This window comes from Schistocerca gregaria, chromosome X (genome assembly GCF_023897955.1).
Source record: "Schistocerca gregaria isolate iqSchGreg1 chromosome X, iqSchGreg1.2, whole genome shotgun sequence".
NCBI lineage: Eukaryota > Metazoa > Arthropoda > Insecta > Orthoptera > Acrididae > Schistocerca > Schistocerca gregaria.
Genome location: NC_064931.1, coordinates 602,042,815 through 602,062,749, shown reverse-complemented (window position 1 = coordinate 602,062,749; position 19,935 = coordinate 602,042,815). Strand labels below are relative to the sequence as shown.

Sequence of the window (19,935 nt, the reverse complement as noted above, 5' to 3'; positions counted from 1 at the left end):
AACTTAATACTTGAAAATTATACCACTGCAATTTCAAAAACTTCCTCCGGAGAAAACATATTAACATTTTGTGCGTCGTAGCTAATGTTAAACACTTTATTTACAAAGATAGCTACTCCTCCTTGGCTAACTTTAGTCCTAAAGGAAGTACTTACTACCACATATCCTTCAGGAAAGTACAAGGTAGATTCAGTGTGGGTTAGCCTATGTTACTTTGTACAGAAGGTATGACAGGGGTTTGTGCTTAAGAATACATTTATCTGTTAATTTTGTTTCTGACTGATTGCACATAGAAAGTGGAAGATTATAAACCTACTGTTACCAGCTACCAGTTGGAGAGGTATAGAACTGTTAGGCTCTTTGCATTTATTATAGTCACTAACTCCCTACTCAATTGGTTTTAATACCTGCTTTCATCTAGTTATTCCATTTTTCCAAATTCCAGTAGGCACAGTAGGTCTGCTACTCACCTTCAGATTAGTTGTACTCATCCGTGCGTGCATTGGTCTTTTGATGTACATCCAGCCTACACACAAAAGAACTGACTAGTTGGGAGCTGCTGGTGTTTCAAAAAGTCTCTCATTCCTCACTTGGTTCTTCTACTAGAGGTTCTTGGTTCTTGTCCTTGAGGGGTGTGGCATGTGTAATTTTCCCTTGTTTCTTTAGTTTCACATAAACGATTTTCAAGACCTTTGCAGTTTTGAAGTCCTACTCCAGTCTGCAATATTTTTAGGCTTAACTTTATGATATTTATATTAATCACAACTGTTTAGAGTCTTGATGAAGGATCTTTGTGAGAAGGTTTCATTTACTTTCTCTGACAGCAACTTTACAATTCACCATCATAATCAATTTACAATGTTTGATGCTGAATTGTGCTGTCCTGGATTCAAGTGTAGGATTATCATTGGTTGAAGGTCCTAATATCCTTCATTTTTTGGCTCCTTTGCAAACCAAAGTATGTGATTCATTGTTTTAAATTTATTGCATTATATTGTTGACAATGAGGTATATTTGTCCTGGTAAATATTGAAAATTTTTGATCAATTGTAACAAACTACTAGGAAACAAGCACAGTTAAACTGGAGATTTGAACTGGGCCATGAAACTTTGTCAGATGGCTCTGTTGACTGAATATCTCGCACAATAAAAAAATGTGTGAATTCAAGGCTCAGTCAAACACAAAGTTTTAATCATAATTTTTATTCAGCAGCATATGAGCACACATTTCCACAAAATAGGATTGATGCCTACCATGCGAGCTAAACTTTATAAAAAACAAAAAATAAAAGAATAATATTCACAAGAACATTAGACAGCTGTCACAATGAGAGACTTGTATACTACTGCTGAAGAGAAAGTCTACAAATCTTGCTAACCTCTCTATCATCTAATTAAAAATTTATTAATTTGAAGAATGAAATTCAGTTTCTGTCCACTCTGCTCTACTAGTGATTTTCTTTGGATTTCTAGGGCAAACCATATAATTATTTGAGATCAAATACAAATTTTGTAATGACCTATTACAGTAATAATGTATGTAATGGCGCTTTTGTTTATTGTTTGACTTGGCTCACCATAACAAATTATTGAAGTTTCCAGATGATAATTATTCTTTGAAAAAAGAATCTGTTAAGTCACACACACTCCTAATATATATTTTCAAATCTTTTGTTAGAAGCATAGTTTCTCAGTTTTTATTTTGATAAAACAACCAATTCTTCAGTGTTCTTTAGTTTTACTTTATTTATTACCAGAAAAATTTTGCATATAGTTGTTTTATAGATGATTAATTTGGATATAACAATTTTTTTTATATGATGGAGCAAGTCATTCATTTTATGTGAAGCACACAAAGTACATTTATTATGAAATCACGATGCAGTTTTGCAATTTAAATCTGAAGCACAATTTTTGAAAATAAGTCCAATTCTAGGAAAAAATGAAATGCTCACTTATATTTAACAATTCTCCCAGGATTTGACAGTATTATACAGACACTTCATACCATGTTAGGTAGCATGGTGAGTAAAACAAACTAACCTAACCTGCTACATAATTCATATGAAGTTAATGAGTTGTTTGCAGTATCAAAATAATGGTGGTGTATAATCCTGAAACAAATACAGAAAATTATTAAAATGTTTAGTTCTTTTGAAATATGTATGTACTGTTACAAATAAAGAAATCATGATGTGGTTTACACTTAAATTTTACAATTATGTAACAAAGGAAGAAAAAATCTTCTTCTGTGAACATTTTGATATTTTCCAGTATTAATTGAATGAGATCATTATTACAAAAGACTCAAAGTTTTTTTTTCTTAAGTTAAGAATCCATTTTAATAGCATTTTGTTCATACACTGAACAGAAAAAAAGATCACAACATCAAGGAGGAGTTGTGTGGCATAAAAAGAAGTTGGTAGGCATGTTACTAGATCTGAAAGATGATGTCTATTAAAATTTTGTGCCACTCGCTATAAGAGCAGCATTAATAGTACCACTATGAGGATGCAAATCAGGTTTGCTTTAAATACATGCTGTAAGAGTTGTGAGAATGAGTTATCTTTGAGACTGGACATGGTGAGTTTTAATCTGCCAGGAAGTTTCATGATGAGTTGATGTTTATCAAGGGTGGCTTTAAGGTGACACTCTTATCAACAACTCACTGATTTTGAAGCAGATCATGTAATGTTGAGAAGCTGTATGTTCCTTCTGCAATATTGCAGAAAGACTTGGCAGGAATGTAGCCACTGTACATGATTTCTGGCAGCAGTGATCCCAAGGCTGTTCAGTCACAAGAGAACTGGGTTCCAGATGGTCAGGGAAGACCATCATGTTTGGCATATGTCTCTGGTGCAACATACTGCATCTGCAGCAGCAATTTGAGCAGCAGTTGGCACGATAGTGACAGAATGATCTGTTACAAACCTCAAGGACAGCTCAGAGCCCGGTGCCCTTTAGAATGCATTCCATCGACTCCAAACTATCACCATTTGCGACTTCAGGGGTGTCGAGCAAGAGCTCATTGGAAGGAAGGGTGGTGGTACGTTGTGCTTTCTGATAAAAGCTGGTTCTGCCACGGTATCAGTGACAGCCATGTGTTTGTTAGGAGGAGGCCAGTTGACTGCAACCAACCTGTCTGCATGCTAGACACACTGGACCTACACCTGGAGTTATGGTCTGGGGTGCAATTTTGTATGACATCAGGAGCAGTCTTATGGTTATCCAGTGCACCCTGACTGCAACACCATATATTAGTCTAGTTATTTGACCTGTCATGCTGCCATTTATGAACAACATTCTATAGGATGTTTTCCAACAGGATAATGGTCACCCACATATCAGTCTTGTAACCCAATGTGCTCTACAGTGTGTTGACACGTTGCCTTGGCCTGCTCGATTACCTGATCTGTCTCCAGTTGAGCACATATGGGGCCATCATTGGGTGACAGCTCCAGTGTCATGCACAACCCGCATTAACTGTCCCTGCATTGACTGACCAAGTGCAATGTTCATGGAACTCCAGCCCACAAACTGACATCGGGAACTTGCATGACACAATGCATGCACACTTATATGCTTGCATTCAACATTCTGGTGGTTAAACCTGTTATGAATGTACCAGAATTTCACATTTACAATGACTTACCTCACTCTTACATTAACATGAGATCTTGCAATGCTAATCGCAGGAAGGGTATTTGGCCACCGACTGTCGCTAACATAGCCAAATCCCTTATAACAATTCTGACCCCATAGAGAAACAGAAGGAGGAGGAGGAGGAGGAGGAAAAGAAGAAGAAGGAGGAGGAAAAGAAAAGAAGAAGAAGGAGGAGGAAAAGAAAAGAAGAAGAAGAAGAAGAAGGAGGAAAAGAAAAGAAAAGAAAAAAATTACAATTGCATGATATAATATACTCTTACCACACTACATATCTGCCCATAACTTTCCTAATTTCTCAGATATCCATACCTTCCTCTGAAGGCACCAAACAAAACAGCATGGAGATAGTAGTTCTGGCTTCACTAGACTCTAAATCCAAATAATTAAGTGAGTGACTTGGATTTACTCATTGTCTCATTCATCTACACATTTTTTCTTTGAAGTGTTTATTAATATTACATATAGTGTTCACTGTAGAGCCTCTTGTAGACAGCTGTTTAAACAGTTGGACATACTGACAACAGCCTTGTAATGCATTTACTCCCTTCAGAGGTGTGTTGACAACACTCACAGTTCAAAACCTACAGTAACATTTATATATATAATACTAGAACGAGACATAAATGATATATACCCATCACTTGGCCTGAGTGTGGCATAGAAAGGAGTAAGGTATTAAGCCATAAAAATCTTCAACCACCTACACAGTGATGTAACTAATTTAATAGATAATACAATTAACTTGAAACATAAACTGAAGTCATATGTGCTTGACAATTCCTCCTGCCCTGTAGATAAATTTCTGAATGTGTAGTCATATGATGATGTTTTTTTTTAGAAAGAGGGAAGGATAGATAGGTGGGTGGGTGGATGGATCAAACATAGTTAAATATAAATCTCTATGCATAAAAAAGTGGCTTTAAGACCATCACATAAATGGTCAGTGTGTTGCCATATTTTTCACTGAGAAAGTGCAATATAATTGAAGAACTGACTTGTCTCAAATATAGGAAGACACCCAACTATGATACACAGAACATGAAAATAACTAAACTAAGTTAACATGAACTAGTAACACATGCCAGTTAGGAATCTTTCAAACTCATTTTGTACAAACAAAATTGTTTACACTGAAATCTGAAACTGGAAACAGTGATTAAATCTGAAACTGGAAACAGTGATTATTAATCAGACTGAAAAATAATCACAAAAAGTATATTTGTAATGACTGAGAATGAAACATCTATAGCAGATGTAAAAGAATTATGGTAGATATCAGTTAAGTGATGAGACCATTATGGGAAGAAAGAAAAAGAACACAACTTAAAAGTATGATGGTTGTCTTACCTTCTTCTTATTTTGTGCAACCTTAACATATTTCAATACAAATTGCTATACCCATTCCACCTCCTATACAGATAGCTGCAACACCTCGTTTGCCTCCTGTCCTTTGCAAGGCATAAATCAGTGTTGCTATTATACGAGCTCCTGAAATGCAAAGACATCAATAGAAAATACATCATAATCAGTTCCTTTGAAATAATGAGGCTAACAATGCAAGTATGGTGACAATGCCAGTATAAATAAACTATTACCATATTTAAGTTGTATTAGTGCATAAAATCCCTGCAACAATTCTGCAGACATTATTTTCTTATTGGTAGGATAGGTGGTGTGACATTAAAGTATGCCATAAGAAATGGTTTTCATTGTTGGCCATCATACTTTCAATCATCACAGTTTTTTCATCAGACTGTTTTAACAAAACACTCAACAGTGGCATTAAATTATTAGCTATTTTACAATGTTTCTAAAAGCTTCTTTTTCTTGACAATTAAAATATTAATTCATTCATAACTAAGGTGTCTTGCACATCCATGCTAAAATTTCTGAACAGATTAGAAGTGTGTAACAGACTGAGACTCAAACCAAGACTCTTGCCTTTTGTGACCCTTGCTTTTACTGAATGAGATATTTCAGCAGGATTCTTGACCTGCCTCTACAGCTTCAATTTTGCCAGTACCATACCTATCTTCTACTTTCCAAAGTTCACACAAGATCTCCTGTGTATCAGTGTTTTACACTAGCACACACATAATTACAACATGTAAGCACCAAACTTGAAATATCCTGTAGCCTAAGGATAAACCATTTCTCCCTAATATCATATCTCTTAGATGAGTAAGTCCAGTAAAGTGTGCAGAAGTGCATCTGTGAACTTTGGAATGTAGAACTGAGGTACTGGCAGTTGTGTGACTAAGTAGTTTAGCAACTGGTGCAAAGCTTTAACTTACCACCACCACCATCACCCACACAAAAACATCAATTTTTTTATGGGTAAAGTACTTTGATACAACTGGTTAAGTAAGCAAAATATAATGTTAAGTATTTTGTAAACAGTTTTTTATGAATAGAAACACATAAGTAAAATGAATTTTTAAAGTAACACAGTTTAATTGATTGTTAATGAAGCAGTACACAACCAAAGAGTTTCATAGTGACAGGTAACTTTAAAATGTTGCTTAGAATCTCTTCTAACTTTTGCTGCTGCAAATTTTGAAACTGCATTACCAAAATTGGTATCTTTAGCTACACTATTTTTGAAAGCACAAAACTTCCAAACTAGAGTGTCATACTTGACTCTCAGTGGACCAAAGATAATTCTTCATTAGTTTGAGTTTTGGAAAACTTCTCTCACAGGTTGCTACCAAAGCAGACAAAGTTAAGAGAAATATTAACACCAAAGTGAGGTTTGGCCAGATTTGGAAACTGCATCTGCAACCATGAAGTGTAAGAATCATAAAAATGTCTTTGGCAATTTGGCAGCTTGCAGAAATCGTATTATGTGTGGAATTTCTACAAGGGTACCATCTTCAGAAATACACTCCTGGAAATGGAAAAAAGAACACATTGACACCGGTGTGTCCGACCCACCATACTTGCTCCGGACACTGCGAGAGGGCTGTACAAGCAATGATCACATGCACGGCACAGCGGACATATCAGAAACCCCGGTGTTGGCCGTCGAATGGCGCTAGCTGCGCAGCATTTGTGCACCGCCGCCGTCAGTGTCAGCTAGTTTGCTGTGGCATACGGAGCTCCATCGCAGTCTTTAACACTGGCAGCATGCCGCGACAGTGTGGATGTGAACCGTATGTGCAGTTAACGGACTTTGAGCGAGGGCGTATAGTGGGCATGCGGGAGGCCGGGTGGACATACCGCCGAATTGCTCAACACGTGGGGCGTGAGGTCTCCACAGTACATCGATGTTGTCGCCAGTGGTCGGCGGAAGGTGAACGTGCCCATCGACCTGGGACCGGACCGCAGCGACGCACGGATGCACGTGCCGGTCGACCTGGGACCGGACCGCAGCGACGCATGGATGCACGCCAAGACCGTAGGATCCTACTCAGTGCCGTAGGGGACCGCACCGCCACTTCCTAGCAAATTAGGGACACTGTTGCTCCTGGGGTATCGACGAGGACCATTCGCAACCGTCTCCATGAAGCTGGGCTACGGTCCCGCACACCGTTAGGCCATCTTCCGCTAACGCCCCAACATCGTGCAGCCCACCTCCAGTGGTGTCGCGCCGGCGTGAATGGAGGGACGAATGGAGACGTGTCGTCTTCAGCGATGAGAGCCGCTTCTGCCTTGGTGCCAATGATGGTCGTATGCGTGTTTGGCGCCGTGCAGGTGAGCGCCACAATCAGGACTGCATACGACCGAGGCACACAGGGCCAACACCCAGCATCATGGTGTGGGGAGCTATCTCCTACACTGGCCGTACACCTCTGGTGATCGTCGAGGGGACACTGAATAGTGCACGGTACATCCAAACCGTCATCGAACCCATCGTTCTACCATTCCTAGACCAACAAGGGAACTTGCTGTTCCAACAGGACAATGCACGTCCGCATGTATCCCGTGCCACCCAACGTGCTCTAGAAGGTGTAAGTCAACTACCCTGGCCAGCAAGATCTCCGGATCTGTCCTCCATTGAGCATGTTTGGGACTGGATGAAGCGTCGTCTCACGCGGTCTGCACGTCCAGCACGAACGCTGGTCCAACTGAGGCGCCAGTTGGAAATGGCATGGCGAGCCGTTCCACAGGACTACATCCAGCATCTCTACGATTGTCTCCATGGGAGAATAGCAGCCTGCATTGCTGCGAAAGGTGGATATACACTGTACTAGTGCCGACATTGTGCATGCTCTGTTGCCTGTGTATATGTAGCTGTGGTTCTGTCAGTGTGATCATGTGATGTATCTGACCCCAGGAATGTGTCAATAAAGTTTCCCCTTCCTGGGACAATGAATTCACGGTGTTCTTATTTCAATTTCCAGGAGTGTATCATCACAATTATTAATTAAACATTCACTTCTGAGGTTGCTGATCTCTAAAATAAAAGTCTATCTGATATACAGTCCATGGTTTCACACTGTATAACAATTTACCAAATTGTAAAATTAATTTAGTAATTGACAAGCTGTGTTAACAATGCCTGCTGTACAAAAAAATATATGTCAAAGTAAGATCACTGACATCACTGTCTCAAGTGTGGTATGAGAATAATTGAGAATGATTTTTGTTTACATGCTATCTCTGTGGTTAAGTATGTGTCTGCATGCAATAGGGTCTGCCCAGTCCACAAGCTCTCCAATTATCTAATTGTCCATAAGTGTCAGAGGAAAAAAAATCACAACTTGTGCTGGACTGGGACTGGGACTCAGACCTCGATCCTTGTGGCCAATTCTCTTACCAGCTAAGTGATCCAAAAACTACTAATAACCTGCCTTCACAACTTACGTTCCACCAGTACCCAGAAGCATAGCTAGAGAGGTACTAGGGATTCATAAGTTATGAAAGAAGGTTATGAGTTGTTCTTGGATCACTCAGTTGCTAAGAGAATTTGCCGTAAAGGTCTAGGTCTGAGTCCCAGTCCAGCACACATTTTTAATATGTCAAGAAGTTTCATAAAAATACATACTCTGCTTGCAGACAAATGTCATTCTAGCACATCCACACTGTTTACACATGTGAAATAAAAATGTGATGAGCTCTATAAATGGTACTATTTAACACTAATACCTATTATGTGTTCATAAGTGCAATGAATACCATAAGTGAGCATGGTTTATATCTTAAATTGTACTGACAATTAGACAGTGTGTCAAAAAGCAAATATGGATATGAATACATTAACTTAACAGTACAGTTCAAGGTGATGCGCAAAGCCACAGCACACCACCAGATTAGTTTGAAAGTTTATTTATCATGGTGTGATACATTGGCTTATCTTCATTCAGTGTAAGGAGTGTATTTTCAGTAGACAAATTCAACAAAGTTAAATAATGACAGATACATACCAGAAGACCCCAGAGGATGTCCCAGAGCTACTCCACCACCATTGACATTAACTTTTGTTGGGCTCAGACCCAACTGCTTCATTACTGCTATGGCCTGGCAAGCATAGGCTTCATTTATCTCAAACAGGTCTACATCAGATATTTTCCACTGTACCTTTTCCATCTATAATAATGAATAAAATCAAATTATAAGACAAGAGATGAAATAGTAGAAAAAAACATACATTGCTTGTAAGGTATGTAGTAGAAGTGAAACTGAAATACAATACCAACCTCGATATCATAAACAAAATCCATGCCAGAAGACAGATTATTGAATGAAAAATCAATTTAAATGAAGTGAACTATTGTAGTAATAATAATAATAATAGTAATAATAATAAAAATAAAATGCAGAAACTCCAGAAAAAATGATTTTCTGTTCACTTAATTTCACAACCATGTCATATTTTAGAAATGACAAAGTCTGCAAAGTAATGCCAAATTTGTAATTTCACCGCTACCCACCACATATTTCATTTTATCTAAATGAACTTCCAATGATCTTATAGTGTAAACTACATATGTACATATCCCTCATATGACATTGTATCTTATGGAATTAACGAATTATGTTTTCTACCACTGTATAATATGAGTGTATGCTGAAACGTTACGCCTCTGAATTTTTAATGTAGAAACTCTTAAAGTTTTTTAACTAAAACAAATGTTATTAACATTCTACATCATTATTCTTCATGGTTAAATATTTATTTCTCAACATAGTCACCACAGTGATGAACACATTCCACCCCAGGAGAGACTTTTTCGATAGAGCCTCTGCTCGCACAGCTTTGTCACTATCAAAATGAAGCCCTTGAAGGTGTTCTTTAAGTTTTGGAGGCAGAAGAAAATCAGACTAGACCAACTTGGGACTCTATGGAGGATGTTTCATGACAATGAAAACAATAAAGCAAGGCACTGGATTACTGCAGATGTCGCAGCACTCGTGTCTGATCTGTCATTGGCATGCTGAAGGAGAGGGTGTTCCATATGTGCACAAACTCTACAAATTCAAAGCTCAATTAGCGCATGATGTTTCTCACACATAAGCTTAGTTATATTACACACTGCTGTGTCTCACACTACAATTTGGAGCATTCTAGTAGCAGAGGGCTGCAAATACACTGACACGAAGACTAAAGGTATAGAATGTTAATAACATTAGTTTCATGTAAAAAACTTTGAGAGTTTTCACATTAAAAAAATTGAAGGAATTACTTATCAGGAATTACTTTATGTTTAATAATGAGTCATCTGCATATGAAGCTGACAGTTTTTCCACCACCATACCACTTCTCCCATGTAGGTGGAGGATGGGCTGTCAGTGGACAAAACAGCCTACTCTTCAGCTAAAGGGTTTAAAATATACATCAGGCAAAATAATATAATTAGATGGTGAAATAGTTACATTGGTTTTTTAAAAAATATATATAAAAAGGTGAATTTAATGGATGGCATTACATAAAACTAAACTTGATTTTCTTCATTTGGAATTAAAAGCAAAAAAAGCTAAAAGGTGGAATTTAAATAAAACAAAGCTATCTAAAACACAATGCAGACTGCAGACAGGTGATGAGAAAAAGAGGTACTGCACCTTTGCTAAAGTTGAATAATTTGCATTGTAAAAAAAAAAAAAAAAAAAAAAAAAAAAAAAAAAAAAAAAAATTGGTAGAGAAAACAGCAGATGTTCTGTAGGGTGTGGGTGGAGGCATAGGCACCTGTTGGGTTGTCATTACACAGATGAGGGAAGTTATTGAAGTGGAATGTGAAGAGGAAAGTGCGAGGGGAAGATGAAAAGGGAACAGGGAACCCTGATATAGGGTAAGAATGGTAGTGAATAGCTACAGTTGATAGAACAGGTAAATTTCAGGGCTGCTTTCATTGTGGGGAAGAGGGAGTTGGTACAATTTTTATTAGAGAAGATATGGAATGTGTGTGTTGGTGTGGAACTGGAAGAATGTGCCAATATAGGTGCAGCAGTATACCAGGATTGGAAAATACAGAGGAAAAAATGTGGCTGTTGGAGTTGAGTTTCCAGATAGTGTAAGATGTATGGAAGCATTTGCTGTCACTGAGGAAAGCTGGGAATTGAATGAGATGGTGAAGGATCCATGTGCAAGAATGTAAATGGATGTGGAAGGCAAAACAGAGTGTCTGGCATTTAAGAATTAGGAGCAACTGACAGAACTTTAGTAGAGTGGATATCCATGCAATACTGGCATAGGAGAAAACAGGTAGGATCAAGGACCTGTCGGTGTGAAAAACAGTGGAGGGTAGCAATCCCCATATTTGGCCATATTAATAGCTTTAGCAATTTTAGACTAGTGTGGACTTTCTGTTGGAGGGTTAGCAGGTGGGCTTTTCATGTTAGTTCCTGGGTAAGTGTTAGTCTGACATTTTGTTGTGTTGGTTAATACACTCCTGGAAATTGAAATAAGAACACCGTGAATTCATTGTCCCATGAAGGGGAAACTTTATTGACACATTACTGGGGTCAGATACATCACATGATCACACTGACAGAACCACAGGCACATAGACACAGGCAACAGAGCATGCACAATGTCGGCACTAGTACAATGTATATCCACCATTCGCAGCAATGCAGGCTGCTATTCTCCCATGGAGACGATCGTAGAGATGCTGGATGTAGTCCTGTGGAATGGCTTGCCATGCCATTTCCACCTGGCGCCTCAGTTGGACCAGCGTTCGTGCTGGACGTGCAGACCGCGTGAGACGATGCTTCATCCAGTCCCAAACATGCTCAATGGAGGACAGATCCGGAGATCTTGCTGGCCAGGGTAGTTGACTTACACCTTCTAGAGCATGTTGGGTGGCACGGGATACATGCGGACGTGCATTGTCCTGTTGGAACAGCAAGTTCCCTTGCAGGTCTAGGAATGGTAGATCGATGGGTTCGATGACGGTTTGGATGTACCGTGCACTATTCAGTGTCCCCTTGACGATCACCAGAGGTGTACGGCCAGTGTAGGAGATCGCTCCCCACACCATGATGCTGGGTGTTGGCCCTGTGTGCCTCAGTCGTATGCAGTCCTGATTGTGGCGCTCACCTGCACGGCGCCAAACACGCATACGACCATCATTGGCACCAAGGCAGAAGCAACTCTCATCGCTGAAGACGACACGTCTCCATTCGTCCCTCCATTCACGCCGGCGCGACACCACTGGAGGCGGGCTGCACGATGTTGGGGCGTGAGCGGAAGACGGCCTAACTGTGTGCGGGACCGTAGCCCAGCTTCATGGAGACGGTTGCGAATGGTCCTCGCCGATACCCCAGGAGCAACAGTGTCCCTAATTTGCTGGGAAGTGGCGGTGCGGTCCCCTACGGCACTGCGTAGGATCCTACGGTCTTGGCGTGCATCCATGCGTCGCTGCGGTCCGGTCCCAGGTCGACCGGCACGTGCACCTTTCAACGACCACTGGCGACAACATCGATGTACTGTGGAGACCTCACGCCCCACGTGTTGAGTAATTCGGCGGTACATCCACCCTGGCTCCCGCATGCCCACTATACGCCCTCGCTCAAAGTCCGTCAACTGCACATACGGTTCACGTCCACGCTGTCGCGGCATGCTACCAGTGTTAAAAGACTGCGATGGAGCTCCGTATGCCACAGCAAACTGGCTGACACTGACGGCGGCGGTGCACAAATGCTGCGCAGCTGGCGCCATTCGACGGCCAACACCGCGGTTCCTGGTGTGTCCGCTGTGCCGTGCGTGTGATCATTGCTTGTACAGCCCTCTCGCAGTGTCCGGAGCAAGTATGGTGGGTCTGACACACCGGTGTCAATGTGTTCTTTTTTCCATTTCCAGGAGTGTAGAATAGGATGGTTGTACATGGTTAGGCAAAAGCTGTGTGAGCTGCAGATGGCTTGTCCTATAATTATTGCCTGGAATTTGGAAGGATTAACATCGATGAACTCTGGGTTCACCAAAAGACTAATTAAGGTGGAGTTCAAGAGACCATTGGAATTTCTGGGTTGTAGGATACAGTGCTAGTAAAATGGTGTCATTACCATACTGAAGAAGGTGAAAGAGGTGGATTTGTTTTGGGCATATTGACAATGTACAGGCTATTTAGTGGAGGAGAGAGGTCAGAACATGAGGCATGTCTGCAATCAGACAGAAGGTATGGGAACTGGTATTGTTATACTGACAAAGGATGGGTGGTTAGTTAGAAAGGTGGCGATGAGATGGAGAACTAATTGGAAACACATATGCCTGGAGCTTGAAAGGGGGGCCAGTATACCATACACAGTATTATTGAAGTAAGAAATTTCTGGCAGAATGTAAATAAAGGAGACCATTCACCAAATAGCAGAAGAGTTGAGACATCAACAGGCACATTTTTGGCAGGTGGACAAGGGTGACGTGGGGTTGTGTAAGGTGGTGTGGGCAGAGAGAGAAAGAAACGGGAAGTAAGAAAGGGGTTGGAGATGGGTAGCTAGTGGCTCAGAGGGAGGTGCCAATGTGGTGGCTAGGAATGTGGGAGAGAAAAGTTACAGTTTTGTGAGCATATAGCATGGGAAATCTGTTTGCAGATTAGGTATGAGAATAGTGACTGTCTATGAAGGCCACCATGAGACCTTCAACATACTAGGCAAGGAAGGGAGTTCTCATAACTCTCGATATGCCATCAAATTGTGGCCATGCTGTATGAGAGTGATTGTTTGGTCAGGAAGGGGTGGCAGCTGTCAAAATGCAGGTACTCTTGATGGTAGTGGGATTACCAGGAAGTTGGTACACTGAGTTGAAGAGGATCCGATGAAGCTGATGGGAGAGAAAGTGTTGAGATGTGGAGGAATGAGGATAGGGTGTCTTGACCCTAAGTTGAGATCATTAAGACTTCATTAATGAACCTGAACCAGATAAGGGGTCTGGTGTATGGGAGGCTAAGAATGTTTCCTCCAGATGGCCTAGAAACAAACTGGATTAGGAGGGTGCCATGTGGGTGCACATGACTGTGCTGCAGATTTCTTTATACATGTTCCCTTTAAAGGAGAAGTAGTTGTATGTGAGGATACAGTTGGTAAGGTGTACGAGGAATGAGGTAGTGGCTTTGGACTTGGAAGGATGTTGGGAGAGATAGTGTTTCATAGTGGCAAGACCGTGGTCATGGGGGATGTTGGGTGTACAGGGAGGTGGCATGAGTGGTGACAAGTAGGGCTCCAGGTAGCAAAGGGGTGTAGATGGTCGAAAGTTGGTGAACAACATGGTTAGTATCCTTGATGTGAGAGACTAGGCTTCAAGTAGTTTGTTGGAGGTGTTGGTTGACACGAGTGGAAATTCTTTCCATGGAAGCACAAAAACCACAGACAATGTGGTGTCCAGGATTTTTGGGTTTTGTGAATTTTGGGGAGCATGTAGAAGGTGGCTGTATGGGGTGTTGTTGGGGTGAGAAGGGAGATGAACTCAAGAGAAATTCTGGGGTGGGCCTAAGGATTTTAGTAGGGACTGAAGACTATATTGAACTTCTGGACGGGGATCACTATGGCAAAGCTTGTAGGTAGAGAACTCAGACAGTTGAGAGAAGTATGCTGTCAGGTAGTCACTGTGGTCCATCACAACAGTGTTGGAGCTTCTGTCCACAGGTAGGATGAGTAAATTAGGGCATGTTTGGAGGTTTTGAATGGTTGTACTTTCTGTTGAGAAGTTTGTGTTCTTGGGAATGTACCTGGGGAATGATGGGGAAGCCAAGTTGGAGGTAGGAAATTCCCAGAAGGTGACCAGAGGTTGGTTTGGTGGGTGGGGGATCATGGTTGAATGCTGCTATGAACTTTGAAGGGGCCAGGTTTGGCGTTGGTATTAGGTTGCCTTTTCTTGGAGGGATTGGTAGCAAAGAAGTGTTTCCACTGTAGTGGTTTGGATAAGGAGAGTAGGTCTTTGATGAGTGCAGCATTAAGAACTTGGGTGTGGGGCTGAAGATGAGGCATTTGGATAGGACTGAACATTTGTAGGATTGAGAACTTTGGTTGCAAGGTTAACAACAGTGTTTTTGGTTTGATTGGGTTCTTGATTTCAGGGAGTATTAGGAGGGAGTCTTGGAGTATACGGTAAAATGAAAACATCAGCCAGGCAGGGTCTGGATGCTATTAGAGTTGGTTAGGAGGTTTTCTGAGAGTTGGATGTGTGTTGATGGACAGCAGTGCTTCAAGACATAAGTAGGATGTCAACAGGTTGGATAATTTATGGACTTGTATGTAGCTAGGATTCCACAGTGTATCTTGCAGAGGCAAAAGAGGTAGTTCTGGGACACCTGTAGGAGACGTGTTTCTACAGTACCAGGTTTTGTGAGTTATGGGAAGGCAGAATGCACACAGGTGAAGGTCATTGTGAAAGGAGGGATGGGATCCAGAAAAGGGAATTTTTGTGACTATGCCATTGGGGTGATGGAGGGGGGTGGGGGGGGGGGGGGTGGGGGGAGGACAGTTCCATGGCTTAGGCAGCATTTAAGAAATATGATTTGGACCTGGGTTTTAGCTAGGGATAGGTATACTTTTCGTAACTGATGCAGACAGATGGAGTAGGGGTCCATTTGGGGTGGAATGTTGCTGGAAAATGTGAAATAAATGAATGCAAGTGTTAGATGGCTGTAAATGTAACTGGCTAACAAGGCATTTTTTGGGGAGTTCAAAGGCTGGAAGAAATTTTGCTTATGGCAGTAGGATAGTTCTGTAAAGTGAGGGTATTTCTTCATGCAGGAAAGAAAAGAAAGATGTAAAATTCATAAAGGCATAATGGCTGAGGAGAGGTGGTTCGATTTGGAGATGAAATGTAATGGTTTTGTTGCTAGGAAAGTGTTTTAACTGTGATGTGGTTGATGGGTGGTTTGTAGGATAGCATGAGGTACCATCAAAACTGCTGCAACCACTGCTACAGGGTGTCTCAAAAGTCTAGCATTACCACACTGGAAGGAATTGTTAATGTATGTGTGTACCAAAGGCAAGAAGAAACGTGTAGTGAAAGATGTGAATGAATGATATGGGAGAGACAAAGTAGAAGCAAATTATAAGATAGTAATGAAGGATGAATGACTCAAGGTTTAGGGTGGAAGAAGTCACTAGGCAGTATAAATATAATAAAGAAAGTTTTGGCAGAATGTAAATAATTTAGGAAAAAGGAGACCATTCACCCCTGTGTGTGCCTGTCAACAACTTAGTGCTCCTGCTATTTGGTGAGTGGTCCCCTTGACTCTTAAATTATGCACAGTATTTTAATGTCCAGCAGTTTGCATAGATAAAGATTTTGGCTGTTGTTGCAAGTGTCCTTTACCATGGTAATCTATGATACAACTTGCAACAGTGGCTGAAATTCCAGTCAGTATAACATGGTCATGTGGTTGCATATCTATTGAAGTTTTATTGAAACAATAGTGTTTTACAGGTAGTTTGGATAATATTGAAAAATGGTAGTTGCAGTTGAAATTCTGAAATGTAGTTGGTGATTATGATGTAACCAGAATGGTATATTAATGGACATAAATGCTTGTAAATGCTCATCAAGTGGGGGCTGGATACATGCTTCTGAAATATCAATCTTGAAGAAACAATGAGCACTGGTGATATGGGGAAACAATGCAGTTTATGTAGAATGATGATGGAGATAACTTACTGACAAAATTTAATATGTCATAGAATTCATATAGCTACTAATCAGTTGAGTTTGACTAGTATTAGACTTCCCAATCACATACAAGACAGGCAGTGCTTTGACTTCTTGTGGGTCAACATAACTGCAAACAGTGATATGTACTGTAAAGTTCTGAGCACAGGTCAAACTCTGCTTCAGTAGGAAAGGGAATGCCCTGCAGATTTCTTTGAGTCCTTGAAAGAGAATAACTTCTGATACAATGCTCTTTGAATTTGCAATGGAAAAGTAAAAGTTCTTGAATGAAATCCACATTAAGATATATGGAATATGATTTGCGATCATTCACTGAACAGATGGAGGGAGTGGAGATAGGGGAAAGAGTGAGAGAGAGTGCTGTTACACTGAATAATAAGTCCAAATTAATTATTTATCATTAGAACAAAAGTGATAATGTGTATGTGACTTACAAGTGATGTAATAGCTGGTACTGGTCCCATGCCCATGTACTGCGGGTCAAGACCACCTTGTGACCATCCTACAATCTTCGCCAATGGTTTTAAGCCCCTTTTTGAGGCAAGCTCTTTGGTCATCAAGACTAATGCTGCAGCTCCATCATTTATACCAGTAGCATTACCAACTGTGACAGTTCCACCCTGTAGTAGTAGAAAGTAATACAATGTAACAGCTTAAATTTGTTGACAATTGATTAGTTGTTATCAGTGGTATTATTACTTAGCATTTGTTCTAATAAACAAACTAATAGAAGTCACAAGATGTTATACATGTTTGAACATAAACTCTGTCCATAGACTCTGGTGGGTCCATCAGTGCCACTCAACTGCTGTGTCATCCTCTGCCAATGATGGATGCAGTATCGAGGGCTGTGGGGTCAGCATCCCGCTCTCCCAGCTGTTGCAGTTTTTGTGACCTGGGACTTATACTACTCACTCAAGTAGCTCCTCAGTTGACATCACAAGGCTCAGTAAACCCCATTATAGTTCTCCCACCAATGAAAAATCCTTGTAGTATCAGGAATCAGACCCGGGCCCTCTGCATGGCAGTCAGCTGTGCTGACCACTCAGCTAAGGAGGGTGACATTATGCATGTTTGAATAATATAAATTAAAACACTATGATTTTGAACAGTAACATTGTAAAGCTTTAGATCGAAATCCTGTCTCTATGAGTAACATGAATATCTTCCTGTGTTATATACAATCTGTATACATCTATCTTCCAATTAAGAGGGTTCTATAAACGATGAAATAGTGTGAGAGCATCAATTCAAAAAGTGCCTATATGAAATGTATAGAAATACTTAAATGTTCATTAATAATTAAATCTGGTTACATTGAAAAATCAGTTATCTTCTCCTAGACGTATGTAGTCAGTGACTTGCAAATACGTTGTACAGTTTTGGTCATGTATAGTTATGTATGCTCTCCATTCCAATTCCATCAACAATTTCTGAGGTTTGTTAGTGTTTAAACACCTCTAAAATTTAGTTATTGCAAAATTAATTTTATATTCTTACTGTTATGTGCAATTTAACATTGATATATCCTCAATGACTCAAAAAAATTCCCAACAGCCAGCCACAAAAAATTATAAATAAAAGCTAATTATGTTATAATCTTGTGTGGATTTCCATATGTGTACAAAGTATTTACACAACATAAATGTTAATGGAATAAGTAAATTTTAAGCTAGAGAGATTCAATAGCAGTGCTACCTTTCGAAATGCTGGTTTCAGTTTCTGCAAGTCCTCAATCTTCAGATCATTCCTAGGATGTTCATCAATTGATACTAATTTTTTCCCATTTGAACTTTCAATAGGAACTGGTACCATTTCCTTATCAAAATATCCTCCCTGCTGAGCTTTGGCAACTCGACGCTGAGATTCGAGAGCTAATTCATCTTGCTGTTCACGAGTAATTCCTTCTTTGTCAGCAATTCTTTCCACTGCAATGCACAAATACTAATGTAGAACATGATAAGAAAGTAATAATGCATTTATTTTTGTGCATAAATTGTTATACCTTTCTCACACTGAACAGTATTGTTTTTCATATACTTGAATAAGTTTCTTACAGGTGTCATCATTTAAAGTCATGGTAAGGGTTCCACTCAGCAGAGCATGACTCACAGTAACTCATACACTATACCAGGATGCTCATTTGTAACAGTACTTCCAGAAATGAGTGCACACACTAACATCTAAATGTTGAAACTTTCTACTTCACAGAAAATATTTGCAGAACTTAAAGATACTGCAAATGCAAGTATTAAGAAGAGTAAAGGTAACCACCCACCATATATATGAGGCACATAGCATTTGAAAGGCACATAAACAAACTGAAATTGTTGATGAGCCTTCAGAAAATGCCCTTCTTTGGAGCTAACTAATACAAAACATGTCAAAGAATACTGATATATGAGAATGTATATTTTTGCTGGATGTTACCTTAATCACTGTATTTGTGACACATAATATCAACAATGAAAAGGCCTCTTAAAGCAGCAGTTGACTAGTGGAAAACCTCAGTATAGGCATCAAAATTAATGTCTGACCCCATTGCCAGCCTTGAAGTATGGGCTATTGGTGAAACAGTTGTCTGGGGCCACTGCCAGCCTCAAAGCATATGCTGTTGGTTCTTACAGCCCACCTGATATCTGGTGCGACAGCACTGCACTGAAGCTATAGGAAGAAGCATCCACTACATTAAGTTCTCCTAGCACTGACTACAGCGTTTTTTTTTTTTAATTTTTTTATTTTTTTATTTTTATTTTTATTTATTTATTTTATTTTATTTATTTTTTTTTTTTTTGAATGAAGTGCAGGAACTGCTTAGCAACCCTCAGCTGTGTTCCTGACAAATGTTCACCAACCTTTCTCAGGATGTGACCCAATTGATTAACTTTGGGCTGGGGAAAGGCGGAGAGGGGGAGGGGGGTGAGAATAGGTCTCTGGGATACAGTGGGTGGAGCTGAGAGAGGCAAGCCAACAGTGGTGCACCCATTGACAACACTGGACACAGGAGAAGCACCGTGTCATCTTTCCATGTGAGCCACAGATCGGTGCACAGCATCACTGTGGAAATTTCCATGTGTGACATGTTTGAGGCTTCAAGGAGAATGAACATTGTGAGGTTGAATGTGTCAACAGGATATGGGCCCAGCAGCAAATTTTATGGTGTGGCATTCCTTGGGGTGCACGACACAATCATTTCTCAGTCACACAGTCAGTAATTTGGA

General features: G+C 40.3%; 1 protein-coding gene across 1 annotated transcript in view; it reads right to left on the bottom strand.

The window, feature by feature from the left end:
- Positions 1-1,187: 1,187 nt before the first annotated feature.
- Positions 1,188-19,935, bottom strand: part of LOC126297583 (acetyl-CoA acetyltransferase, cytosolic-like) — a 67,655-nt gene continuing 48,907 nt past the window's right edge. The window contains exons 5-9 of the mRNA XM_049988550.1: positions 18,413-18,642; positions 17,149-17,334; positions 9,030-9,192; positions 5,011-5,151; positions 1,188-2,114 (exon numbers count right to left, since the gene is read on the bottom strand). Coding sequence (XP_049844507.1) covers positions 5,033-5,151; positions 9,030-9,192; positions 17,149-17,334; positions 18,413-18,642 — 698 coding nt within the window. The 3' untranslated portion in view covers positions 1,188-2,114; positions 5,011-5,032. The remainder of the gene's footprint in view (positions 2,115-5,010; positions 5,152-9,029; positions 9,193-17,148; positions 17,335-18,412; positions 18,643-19,935) is intronic.